This window comes from Scyliorhinus torazame, chromosome 12 (genome assembly GCF_047496885.1).
Source record: "Scyliorhinus torazame isolate Kashiwa2021f chromosome 12, sScyTor2.1, whole genome shotgun sequence".
In the NCBI taxonomy this organism is placed as follows: domain Eukaryota; kingdom Metazoa; phylum Chordata; class Chondrichthyes; order Carcharhiniformes; family Scyliorhinidae; genus Scyliorhinus; species Scyliorhinus torazame.
The window spans coordinates 146,517,351-146,530,416 of NC_092718.1; the positions used below are offsets into that span (position 1 = coordinate 146,517,351).

Sequence of the window (13,066 nt, forward strand, 5' to 3'; positions counted from 1 at the left end):
ATCTTGATCAACAAATGAGTGGCATTCGAGGCAGGGAGAATCGTGTAAGACAAGGGGGGTAGGTACATAATGGTGAGTGGGAAGCTTGAGGGAGTGCGGGTGGTACTTGTGAACATATATGCTCAGAATTGGGACGATGCGGAATTTATGAGGCGGGTTTTAGGTAAGATTCCAGACTTAGAGTCACATAACCTGATCATGGGAGGAGACTTTAACACAGTCATTGATCCGGAATTGGACCGGTCAACATCCAGGGCAGGGAGGAGGCCGGCTGCGGCAAAGGAAATGAAGGGTTTATGAAACAGATGAGGGGGGGGGGGGGGGGGGGAGTAGACCCATGGAGGTTTGCACGGCCAAGGTCGAAGGAGTTTTCCTTTTTCTCACATGTCCACAAGGTATACCCTCGCATCTACGTTTTGTTCTGAGCAGGGCACTAATACCGAAGGTGGTGGATACTGAGTACTCGGCAATTGCAGTGTTGGACCATGCCCCACATTGAGTGGATCTACGGGTTAATGTGGAGAGAGGGCAATGCCCGCTGTGGAGACTGGATGTGGGTATTGCCCTCTCTCCACATTAACCCGTAGATCCACTCAATGCGGGGCATGGTCCGAAATGCCCGCTGTGGAGACTGGATGTGGGGTTGCTAGCGGACGAAGCGATCTGTGGGCGGGTTAACAAGTCCATCCAGAACTACCTGGAAACAGATGATACGGGGGAGGTCTCTGCAGCTACAGTTTGGGAAGTTCTGAAGGCAGTAGTCAGAGGGGAATTAATCTCAAAATGGGCCCACAGAGAAAAGGTGGAACAGGCTGAGAGGGATACCTTAGTGGAGGAGATACTTCAGATAGACAGGAGATACTCAGAGGCCTCGGACGCGGGGCTACTGAAGGAGTGGCGGAGGTTACAGGCGGAGTTTGGGTTGTTGACCACAGGGAAAGCGGTGGAACAGTTGAGGAAGGCAAGGGTACGGGGAATAGGCAAGCAGAGTGTTGGTGCACCACCTCTGGAAAAAAAAGGCGACCAGGGAGATATGTAAAGTAAAGAGTAGAGGCGGGAATACTGTCCTGGACCCAGCGGGGGTAAATGAGGTGTTTAAGGACTTCTATAGTAAATTATATGAGTCAGAACCCCTGGCTGGGGTGGAGGGGATGAGGCAGTTTTTGGATCAGTTGAGGTTCCCGAGGGTAGATGAGAATCTGGTGGAAGGGCTGGGAGCCCCAATTGAAATTGAGGAAATAATCAAGGGGCTGGAGGGCATGTAGTCGGGCAAGGCCCCGGGGCCTGACGGCTACCCGGTGGAATTCTATTACAAGTTTTCAGAGATATTGAGCCCACTGGTGAGGGCCTTTAATGAAGCAAGAGGGAAGGGAGCCCTCCCGCCAACAATGCCGCAGGCCTCGATTTCATTGATCCTGAAAGGGGAGAAGGATCCGGAGCAATGCGGGTCATACAGGCCAATTTCTCTACTGAATGTGGATGCCAAACAGCTGGCTAAGATACTGGCCACAAGGATAGAGGACTATGTCCCGGGGGTGATTGGGGAAGACCAGGCAGGATTTGTAAAGGGCAGGCAACTCAAGGCCAATGTTCAAAGGCTTTTTAATGTTATTTTGATGCCCTCAGAAGGAGAGGAGGTGGAGGTGGTGGTAGCGATAGATGCGGAGAAGGCTTCTGATCGGGTGGAGTGGAATTACCTGTGGGAGGCGCTGGGAAGGTTTGGGTTTGGTGAGGGCTTTACTGACTGGGTGAGGTTGCTCTATCAGGCACCAGTAGCGAGTACGAACCAGCTGAGGTCGGGGTACTTTAAACTACACCGAGGGACGAGGCAAGGATGCCCCCTCTCCCCGCTACTGTTTGCTCTGGCCATAGAGCCATGGCGTTAAGAGCCTCTAGGAACTGGAAAGGGCTGGTTCGGAGTGAAGGGGCGGGGGGGGGGGGGGGGGGGGGGGGAAGGGGTGTGTGTGTGGGGGGGGGGGGGGGGCTGGAGCACCGGGTCTTGCTCTACACAGATGACCTGCTCTTGTATATTTTGGACCCGTTGGAGGGGATGGGGGAAGTAATGCGAATCTTGGGGGAATTTGGCAATTGTTCGGGGTATAAGTTGAACATGGGGGAAAAAGTGAGATGTTCACGATCCAGGCAAGAGGGCAGGTGAAGAGACTGGGAGAGCTGCCGCTTAGAATGGTAGGGAAGAGCTTTCGATATCTGGGAATCCAGGTGGCCCGGGAATGGGAGGCATTGCACAAGTTAAACCTATCCCGGTTGGTAGAACAAATGAAAGAGGACTTTAAGAGATGGGACATGCTCCCGCTATCACTGGAGGGAGGGAACAGACCGTGGAAATGACGGCCCTCCCCAGATTTCTGTTTGTCTTTCAGTGCCAAAAGTGATCTTCATCCCAAAGGCCTTTTTCAAGCGGGAGAATAATGTTATTGCTTTGTGTGGGCGAGTAAAACCCCGTGAGTGAAGAAAGTGTTGCTGAAGCGCAGTCGGGGGGAGGGTGGGTTGGCACTGCCGTACTTCTGCAACTATTACTGGGCGGCTAATATAGCCATGATTAGGAAGTGGGTAGTGGGGGATGGGGTCGGCATGGGAGCGGATGGAGGCGGCGTCATGTAAAGACACAAGTTTGGGAGAACTGATATCGGCACCTCCTCCGTTCTCGCCGACCCGATACTCCACAAGTCCGGTGGTGGTGGCAGCTTTGAGACTCTGGGGGCAGTGGAGGAGATATAAGAGAGTGGAAGGAGCACGATTTGGACCCCGATTTATAATAATCATCGGTTTGTACCGGGTAGGCTGGATGGCGGGTTCCGGAGTTGGCGGAGGGCAGGAATTAGGAGGATGTTGGATCCTTTTATAGACGGGGGCTTCCCCAGCTTGAAAGCCTTGGAGGATAAATATGAATTGCCAGCAGGGAATGGTTTTAGGTATTTGCAGGTGCGAGGCTTCCTGAGAAAACGGGTGCCGGCCTTTCCGCTGCATCTATGGGGGATACAGGATAGAGTAGTTTCCAGTACCTGGGTGGGAGAGGGGATTGGATATTTACCAGGAGCTTTCGGAGGCGGTGGAAACCCCGGTGGAGAAGCTTAAGGGCAAGTGGGAGGATGAGCTAGGAGAAGAGATAGAGGCGGGTCTATGGGCGATGCCCGAAGCAGAGTTAATACATCCTGATCATGTGCCAGGCTTAGCCTGATACAATTCAAGGTAGTCCACCGGGCACACATAACGGTGGCCAGGATGAGCAAGTTTTTCGGGGCAGAGGACAGGTGTGCGAGGTGCGCGGGAAGCCCAGCAAATCATGTCCACATGTTTTGGGCATGCGCAAATTTAGAGGGTTTTGGCAGGGTTTTGCTAAGGCAATGTCCACGGCAGTAAAAACACGGGCGGTGCCGAGTCCGGAGTAGCGATCTTTGGACTTTCGGAAGAGCCAGGAGTTCAGGGGGCGAAAGAGGCCTATGCCTCGACATCTTAGTGACATGGCTGGGTTTCTCAGTCTTGAGAAAATAAAGTTTGCCTTGAGAGGGTCAATGTTAGGGTTCACCCGGAGGTGGCAGCCGTTCGTCGACTTTCTCGGGGAGAATTAGAATGTCAGCAGATGCAGTATTCCAAGGAGGGGCGGGGATTGTTGTTTTATGGTTAGGGTGTGTGAAGATTGAGATGGGGGAGGAAATGTTTATTATACCATGTTGATGTCATTGTCTATGCTATTTTATCTAACCGCGTTGGAGGCCAAGGAGGGGCTGATGAAGGACCACCAGAAAAGGCTGCAGGAGAAGGTGGAGGATTTGGAGAACAGGTCCAGGAGACAGAACCTGAGGATCGTAGGCCTCCCAGAAGGCAGTGAGGGATCGGACACGAGGGCATATGTGGCATGTGTGCTGGAAACGTTGATGGGAAAGGGGACGTTTACTCGACCCTTGGAGGTGGTCAGAATGCATAGAGCGCTTGCGAGGAAGCCGCGAGCGAATGAACCGCCGAGGGCAATGGTGGTGCAGAAGCACTGGTTCCTGGACAAGGAACAGATTTTGCGGTGGGCCAAGAAGGCACGGAGCTGCAAGTGGGAGAACTGTGAGTTGCGCATCTACCAGGACCTGGGCACGGAACTGGCCAGAAGGCAAGCTGGATTTAACAGGGCAAAATCAGCCCTCTTCAAGGGGGTGAAGTTCAGGATGTTATATCCAGCGCGTCTGTGGGTCACCTTTGAGGGCCAGGAACTTTACTTTGAATCGCCGGACGAAGCGATGAAGTTATTTATGTGCGATTCTGGATATGCAGTGCTCTCTGCAACAGGGGTTCATTCATGTTTTTTTGCCCCTTCCTTTTTCTTTGGTTTTCGATCTGTTAAGATGTGTGAGCGGTTGCTCAGAAATGTAATTTAATTCTGTTCTCGTCGGTGACGGGCGGAGGGATTTTTTCTACTGTTTGTTTACTGAGGACTGTGATGCTCTGAATATGAATGTCCGAGCGGGGGTGAGGAGGGAGAACAATAGGAAGATAGGGTGTCTGGCGCCATGGGTGGGAGCTACCAGGCTAGCTCGGTGAGCTAGTTAACGGAAGGGCAGTGAGGGGTGAGCAGGTGATAAGCTTGGAATGGGGGGTTGGGATTGTGGTGCTGCTAATGGGGGGTGGGGGGGGAGCTGCTCTGCTGACAGGGGAGGAACTGTTGCTAGGGGAGAAAAGGGAGGTTGAGGATGGCGGTGCCCGAGGAGGTGAGAGCCAAAGCTGGAGGCTGGCCTAAGAAGGGTGATGGCTGATCGCCGGGGGTGGGAGGGGAGGGTGGGGGTGGGGTGTGGCAGGAAGCCCCCCCCCCCCCCGACTAGGCTGATCACTTGGAACGTCAGTGGGCTAAATGGACCGGTGAAGGGGGCTCGCGTGTGCACGCATCTGAGGGGACTGAAGTGTTGCCCCTTTTAATGAGTGGAGTACCATCCCACCATCACCAATAATTTTGCCAATCGGCACCGGAGACGCCAATAATGTTGCTCTTCCTGGGGTGTCTACTTTAGTCAGGTATTAGTCTGACCGTTATTAATGAGGATATTGCTTTCAGAGTCGCCAGGTATCAAATTATACCACCACAAGGTTCAACCGGATATTGATCAAAGACCCAACAACCAGTCAGTTAGTTCAAGTTCAATAATGGTTTATTCACACACAAGATTAACTCACACATGCAACATAAAACACTACAAGCTAAATTATACCTAACACTACAACAACCTGTACTTAACTGCAGGCACCCGGCTTTGGCAGAGGAACAAGGCCTTTGTTCGGATCTGGAGTGGCTGGGTCACTTTGGTTCTGCTGGGCTCACCCATCAGGTAGAGATCGTTGATCTTGAACTTGCTTCTGGTCATGGTGCTGCCGTTGGCTTCAGGTATAGTCCGGGCCGAAGAGTGCCAGTGTGCCAGGGCCAAAAGTGAGCGAACACATGGCAGTGTCTCTCTTTATCCTTTGGGGTTGCGCAGCTTTTGGGCGGTCCTTAACTTTGGACCCAATAATTCGGCAGGCTTTGATTACTGCCTTCGATTTGAGCCAATAAGGGGGCGGATTTCTTGATGGCTGGGCGTGTCCTGAACGGTCATTGACCTTGGTCGTTTGGGCTTCCTGATGAAGGGAGTGGCGCCAGTGTCTGGAATTGTATCTGATACCTGAGTACCAGTCCTTTGTCCTGGGGAAATAGGCCATTAGAATGCAAATCGGCTAGGGGTTTCGATACTGTCTGGTTCTCTGTTAGCAAATATACATTTGGGCTCCAAGTTTGCCTGAATCCTGCATTGGCCATATTTCCTTTGAGTCTTTGCAAGTATCCATGCTTCCTTTGTAAGTAGCCATCTCAGATGGCTATAGAAGGCAGACGTGGCAATGTTACAAGAGACGCACCTGAAGGTTATAGACCAGACCAGACTGAGGAAGGGGTGGGTCGGCCAAGTGTTTAATTCAGGGCTGGACTTAAAGACCAGGGCGGTCGCGAACCTGATCAACAAACGGGTGACATTCGAGGCAGGGAGAATTGTGTCGGACGCGGGGGGCAGGTACATTATGGTGAGTGGGAAGCTTGAGGGGATGCGGGTGGTACTTGTGAATATATATACACCAAATTGGGACGATGTGAAATTTATGTGGCGGGTGTTAGGTAAGATCCCGGACCTAGAGTCACATAAGCTGATCATGGGGGGAGATTTTAAAGGGTCATTGACCCAGGGTTGGACCGGTCAAAATCTAGCACAGGGAGGGTGCCAGCGTAGCAAAGGAACTAAAGGGGTTCATGGAGCAGATGGGGGGTGTGGGGGGTAGATCCATGAAGGTTTGGACAGCCAAGAGTGAAGGAGTTTTCTTTTTTCTCCCATGTTCACAAAGTATATTCTCGGATCGACTTTTTTATCCTGAGCAGGGTGTTACTGGCGGGGGCGGTTTATACCGTGTATTCGGCAATCGCTGTGTCGGACTATGCCCCACATTGGGTGGATTTACGGGTGAGTAAGGAGAAAGGGCAGCGTCCGCAATGGAGGTTGGATGTGGGACTATTAGCAGATGAGGAGGTGTGTGGGCGGGTGAGCAAGTCCATCCAGAACTATTTGGAAATAAATGATACGGGGGAAGTCTCGGCAGCAACTGTGTGGGAAGCTCCGAAGGCAGTGGTTAGGGAGGAATTAATCTTGATACGGGCCCATAGAGAAAAGATGGAATGAGCAGAGATGGATAGGCTGGTTGGGGAGATACTCCAGGTGGATGGGAGACATTCGGAGGCCGCGGAGGCAGGGTTATCTACAGGAAAGGCGGTGGAGCAATTGAGGAATGCGAGGGGGACGGTAGATGAGTATGGGAAAAAGACCAGTCGGATGCTAGCATATCAGCTGAGGAAAAGGGAGGCGGCCAGGGAGATAGGGAGAGTAAAGGATAGGGGGGGGGGGGGGGGAAATGCGGTCCTGGACCGAGTAGGGGTGAATAAGTTCTATAGCAAGCTATATGAGTCGGTACCCCCGGCTGGGTTGGAGGGGATGAGGCAATACCTGGGTCAGTTGGAGGTGGAGGAAGGCCTGGTGGAAGACTTGGTGGCTCCAATTGAAATTGAGGAAATAAGGGAAGGCCTGGAGGCCATGGAGGCCGGGGCCGAACGGATACCCAGTGGAATTCTACAAGAAAATCTTGAGATACTGGACCCACGGCTGGTGAGGGCATTTAATGAGGCAAGGGAGAGGGGAATCTTTCCCCCATCAATGTCGCAGGCCTCGATCTCATTGATTCTGAAGCGGGGGAGGACCCTGAGCTATGTGAGTCATACAGGTCAATCTCCCTATTGAATGTGGACGCCAAACTGCTGGCTAAGATATTGGCCACAAAGATAGAGGATTATGTCCTGGGGGTGATAGGGGAAGACCAAACGGGGTTTGTGAAGGGCAGGCAACTTACGACCAATGTTAGAAGGCTCCTAAACGTTATCATGATGCCCTCGGGGGCGGGGGGTTGCGATGGACGCGGAGAAGGCCTTTGACCGGGTGAAGTGGAATTATTTGTGGGAGGTGTTAGGAAGGTTTGAGTTTGGTCAGGGCTTTATTGATTGGGTGTGGTTGCTATATCAGGCATCAGTAGCAAATGTGCGAACGAATCGGCTGATGTTGGGCTATTTTAAGCTGCACTGGGGGACGAGGCAAGGGTGTCCCCTCACCCCGCTGTTGTTTTCTGTGGCAATAGAGCCATTGGCGATGGCATTAAGAGCTTCTAGGTACTGGAACGGGCTGCTCTGGGGGGGGGGGGTGGGGGCGGGCGGGGGTGGAACACCGGGTCTCGCTTTAAGCGGACGACCTGCGTGAGGTGTTCGCGATCCAGGCGAGGGGGCAGGAGAGGAAACTGGGAGAGCTGCCGTTTAGAATGGTGTGAAGGAGCTTTCGCTATCTGGGAATCCAGGTGGCACAGGAATGGGAGTCATTGCACAAACTAAACTTGTCCCGGCTTGTAGAACAAAAGGAGGACTTTAGGAGATGGGACAATCAGGAGGGAGTTACACTTAGGAGTCGTCAACACGACTCTTGACCGCATGAAGTCTCATGCCTTCAGGTTAAACATGGGCGAGGAAACCTCCTGCTGATTACTGCGTACCATCCACCCTCAGCTGATGAATCAGTACCCATAAGACCAGAAGACAAAGGAGCAGAATTAGACCACTCAGTCCATCGAGTCTACTCCGCCATTCAATCATGGCTGATATTTTTCTCATCCCCATTCTCCTGCATTCTCCCCATAACCCCTGATCCCCTTATTAATCAAGAACCTATCTATCCCTGTCTTAAAGACACTCAGTGATTTGGCTCCATAGCCTTCTGCAACAAAGTGTTCCACAGATTCACCACGCTCTGGCTAAATTCTTCCTCATCTCTGCTTTGAAGAATCATCCCTTTAGTCTGAGATTGTGTCCACTGCTTCTAGTTTTTCCTACAAGTGGAAACATCCTCTCCACATCCAATGAGTATAGACCCAGAGTCCTCAACCGTTCCTCATACATCAAGTCCTTCATTCCAGGGATCATTCTTCTCGACCCTTTCCAAAGCCAGCACATCCTTCCTTAGATACTCACAATACTCCAAATGGAGTCTGACCAGAGCCTTAAACAGCCTCAGAAGTACATCCCTGGTCTTGTATTCTAGCCCGCTCGACATGAATGCCCAGTCAAAGGCCTTCTCCGCGTTCATCGCGGGGGGTTGTGTGCTCAGATATGAGGGAGTATCTGGTGGGGGTCTCTATTATGAGGGGTCTCTGGTGGTGGGGCTGAATGGCGCCGTGGTTTCACCAACACCCTTACCGCTGCAGTAAAATCGAACTACTTTTATATTCTATTCCCTTTGTCATGATGCTAACTAACTGGTGGATGAACTTCTATGGGTCTGCTTCTTTCCAGACTGGATCTGGAGATATTTGCAACATCTTGTAGTATATAATCCACTGCTGTGTAAGATAGTTCACTGACGCTCTCTACTCAATGAAAAATAACTTAATTTTATTGTTACTTGATGAGAGAAGCAGCCAAAGTCAGTAAATAGCTTCATGAAGATTGCAGGTTTCCTCATGGTGCTGGGTGCCATCATGTGTACATCACTTTCTGACCATCATGCCAACACTGTCCTGACCAACAGGACACCCTGCACAAAGCACCCCACAAGTGTGTGTGCATGTTGCAGACACCTTTCTGGAGCACCAAGTGCACACATATCGCTCACAAAACTGGTATAAACAATCAGATTTTGTCGACTTGATAAATGAAACGGGTCTTTTATTGCGTTTGTTGATCTTGGAAAACTGTGCAATGACCCTTCGTCTAATCTTCACTCACTTTTGCTGGCGTTGATTCAACTGATGCTCCCTCGACATGCTTGAACTTCTTTTGTTTGTAGTAGTTTCGTTTGGGAAGCATGTGAAGCATTACCAGGTCACACACAAGAGTCGCCTTTAAAGAAGAAGATAGTTCATTGAAGAAGGATTCATCCTCGGAGTGCAATAATACTGTACCAGGTTTCATCCTTATCTGTTATGGTTAGTTAACTCCATGCTTGTTTCTACACGGGTCTCTGTAGAGTCCGCAACGGACCATAGTCTCAGGTCATGCGTCTCTTTACATCACCCTTTGGCCGGTTTCCCAATCTCACATTACTATGTCTTTTGTGAGGGCCACAAAGAATCCAGCACGAGTTTTAAGGATACAAAGAAATAACATTTATTTACAATAACATATATATACACACAACAGCAGCAACCTCGCTTGCTGCTCAATCCTTCCTACTGGTTCCAAACTGGCCAGCTTTTTTTATACAGGGAGTCTGCTAATGATTTCTCCGCCCCCCTCATTGGGGAAGCTCATACGTCCACAGGATTGTGGGATTGCCATTAGTCCTCAGCCAATGGTAAGCAGGCAGGTTATATAACAAGGCCAGATACCCTTTTACTGCACCACCCCCCTCACCTAAGTTTTTACCCTGCATAATTACATTGCAGTCATGATATCCCTCCCCCTCCTCCCAAAGTCTTTGACTTGATCAATTCACATGGTCCAGAAGCGTGACAATTCCTCCAGATCTTTTGCTGGTCACATTTGGAGGAGTGATAGCCTCTTTTGATTTGGGAAACGTTTGCTGATTCAAAGTTTGAGTCTGTGTTTCTTGCACGTGGTTGTCTTCTTCTATTATTAACAGGGCCTAATCTCACATCAGCTTCTTGAGTGAATTACTATGGGTGAGTACAGGTGACTTTCTGTTGCCTTGCTTATTATATTTAACCTCAGAGGACATTCCCCCAGCTAGGCTGTGTTCAAAGAAGATTTCCACTTACACATTGCAATGTGGAGTGACACTCATTCCCATTAGATGTGCTTGGATGCAATCTAGCGTCCAGAGCCACTTGTCAGGATTGAACCTTGGACAAAACCTTGCAAGATGGAATTACCCTTGAACCAGTGTACACTCTGGCTGGCTGAGCAGGAGTATTAACTCAGCATTTGGTGACCATAATCTAGTCGCCAATTGTTTGGACTGTTCGACGTGAGGGTTCCAGCGTTTCAACTTCTGGGTTGGGTTGGGAGTGTTACAGCTGAAGCAAAGGCTCACTCCCTTCATGCACTGCATCTAAAACTCCTCAATATAATTGTTATTGTTGCCCATTTGATGGTTGGCCATCTAACAAACATATTCATTATTAATTAAACAAAGAACAGAGGCAATCCTGTGATTCCAAGTTTCCTCTTCCTGCTTTGGGAAAGACATATGGATCATTTGGACAGAAAGTACAAGAGCCATCTGTTTGAAGGTTATTCATTTTACACTATGGCCTAAAGTTAACATTATGCGCAATCACAGTTGTCATATTGTTGTATTTTCAGTTGGTCTTACAGCGAGCTTTGTTCAGAATTGTATGCTTCAACGATAAGGGTGGTATTTTCTGCTCCCATCTGCTCCTGGTCCTGCGGGGAGTGGGACTGTATGACTTAGGCCTAAGTGTTTATTGATAACACAGTGATAGATAGGGTGTGGCCTAAGCTATGAGTGAATTCCATGCTTGCTTCCACGCAGGACTGTGTCAGGACTATAACTGACCCATGTCTCAGGTCATGTGCCTATTTACATCACACTTTTGCAACACAGGTACCACAACAGTGCATTAATTAACTAAAAATCATCTCTTTTCAGATCTTTACAATTGAGCTCTTCCTCTTCCCTCCTGATCATAGGAACAGGAGGAAGTCATTTAGCCCCTGGAGCCCCGGTTCACCATTCAATTGATCTGCTCAACCCCTTATAACCACCTTTCCTCCGATGTATTGCTACCCATTACCAATAAAAATCTACTGATCTCAGTCTTGACAGTTCCCCCAGCACCCACAGCCTTTGAAGGAAGTGAGATTGAGATTGAGAATTCCACTGCCCTTGTGTGAAAAATTATTTCCCAATTTCCCTCCAAATAGCCTGGCTTTAATTTTGAGACTAACGAGTATTTTTACTCACCACGCCAAACACACCAACTCCAGAACCAATTGTCATCATGGTTGGAATGATATTAAATTTACCTGCCTGGTAAAACAAAATAAAACAGTTAAACAAGGTGAGTTTGTAACTACATGCTCTAGCACACAAATGCACTAGTATACATTATACTCGAGGTAGTTTGACCAAAGGAAATTTGAAGTTATTCAAAACAAATATAAAATACACCCAAGCATATTGAAGCAAAATTAAGGGGATGATTTTAAAACGCTACCTGACCAGCTAACACTCGCTCACCAGGGCAAGGGAAGATATACACCATTGAAGAGTGCTTTTGGATGGATGGTTTGATTGCTTGCTTTATATATGGCTCAGGGTTTGTTTAACGGGTAATATAAAGCAGGTGGCATGGATCAATAAGTGTCAAACCATCCCATTCAAAGTAATTGATGTCCTTTGTTTGACAGCTAAGCTTGGGGTGAAGATATGGCTGACTAATGGTTTTCTGTCGCTCCTTTGAGTGAAAGCTCAGTTGTCACTTTGAAACCAGAAGAGAGATGGAGCTATAAGACTGATGCATCGGTAACACGTTTTTTCACATCAATGTGATTAGTCCTGCTTCAAAAATTAATCTATATCGAGAGGTAAATGTGGGACAATCACCTTTGTGGATTTTATTGTAATGACTTCTTTCAATGCCTCAATGATGAGCTCTTGAGACTTGTACGTTTAAATTCTGAGCATTTATTGTTTGTCTTTAACTATTTACAGATCCCAGGTTACTGTCAGAGATGGTGCTGCTTCTCGATGCAAGTAGAGTGTTCGCTCAGAGCCTATTATCATGTGACTCTACACATCATACCACTGGCAGTGCTATTCTCCAGTCCCACATTAACCTTTGCTCTGCTGAGCACCTTTACATTACATTGCCATGCAAGCACATAACACAACAGATTTGGCATTATGGAAGAGCGTACAGTTTGTGAATTACATTAATGACCACATTTGTCCTGAATGCTATTCATTAATCCGTTGAATGTTAAATATATTTGACTTATAGTCCGAGCATCAATTGGATAGTGTATATGTAACACCAGTGGAAGAGGGAGGGAACACATGACAGAATGTAGTGAGTTCAGTAACAGGTTTTCTCTGTTTGATTCTAAATCTCGCTACATTCCCCGAAATAGTAAGCAGAAAACAGTTCCGGTGGCGGGGATGTGCTGAGCAGATTCAGGAAAGGTGGTTCTCCTCCAAGAACTCATAGAATCATACTTTTCATGCAAATCGTCCGCTAACCCTGTTGAAACCCCGCCCTCCCCTCCAAGACCACCGCAATTGCCAAAAAATGCCCGGGAATAACTCTCGGACCTGAAAAGAGGGTAGAATTAGCAAAAGCGTAGAGAGGAAGAACGGGACGCGGCGAGCACGCAGAATGACTCGGAGCAGGCTGGGTGGCCGGGGCTCACACCGGACTACCCACTGATAAGCGAGTGGATCGACCGCCTGACTCATGAGCTACTAAAACACAGGAAGCTTGAAACCATGGCAACAGTGAAGGCGGCGGTCGTGGACACCCTTCAAGGTGGCGC

At 49.1% G+C, this 13,066-nt stretch overlaps 1 protein-coding gene across 3 annotated transcripts in view; it reads right to left on the reverse strand.

The window, feature by feature from the left end:
- Positions 1-13,066, reverse strand: part of p2rx1 (purinergic receptor P2X, ligand-gated ion channel, 1) — a 297,386-nt gene that overhangs the window by 28,600 nt on the left and 255,720 nt on the right. For 2 of the 3 annotated variants that reach the window (XM_072469150.1, XM_072469152.1), the window contains exons 10-11: positions 11,496-11,561; positions 8,981-9,448 (exon numbers count right to left, since the gene is read on the reverse strand). In XM_072469150.1, the coding sequence (XP_072325251.1) occupies positions 9,320-9,448; positions 11,496-11,561 (195 nt within the window). In that variant the 3' untranslated portion in view covers positions 8,981-9,319. Of the gene's footprint in view, positions 1-8,980; positions 9,449-11,495; positions 11,562-13,066 lie in introns of those variants that run through there. The other variant, XM_072469151.1, reaches the window with a different exon arrangement.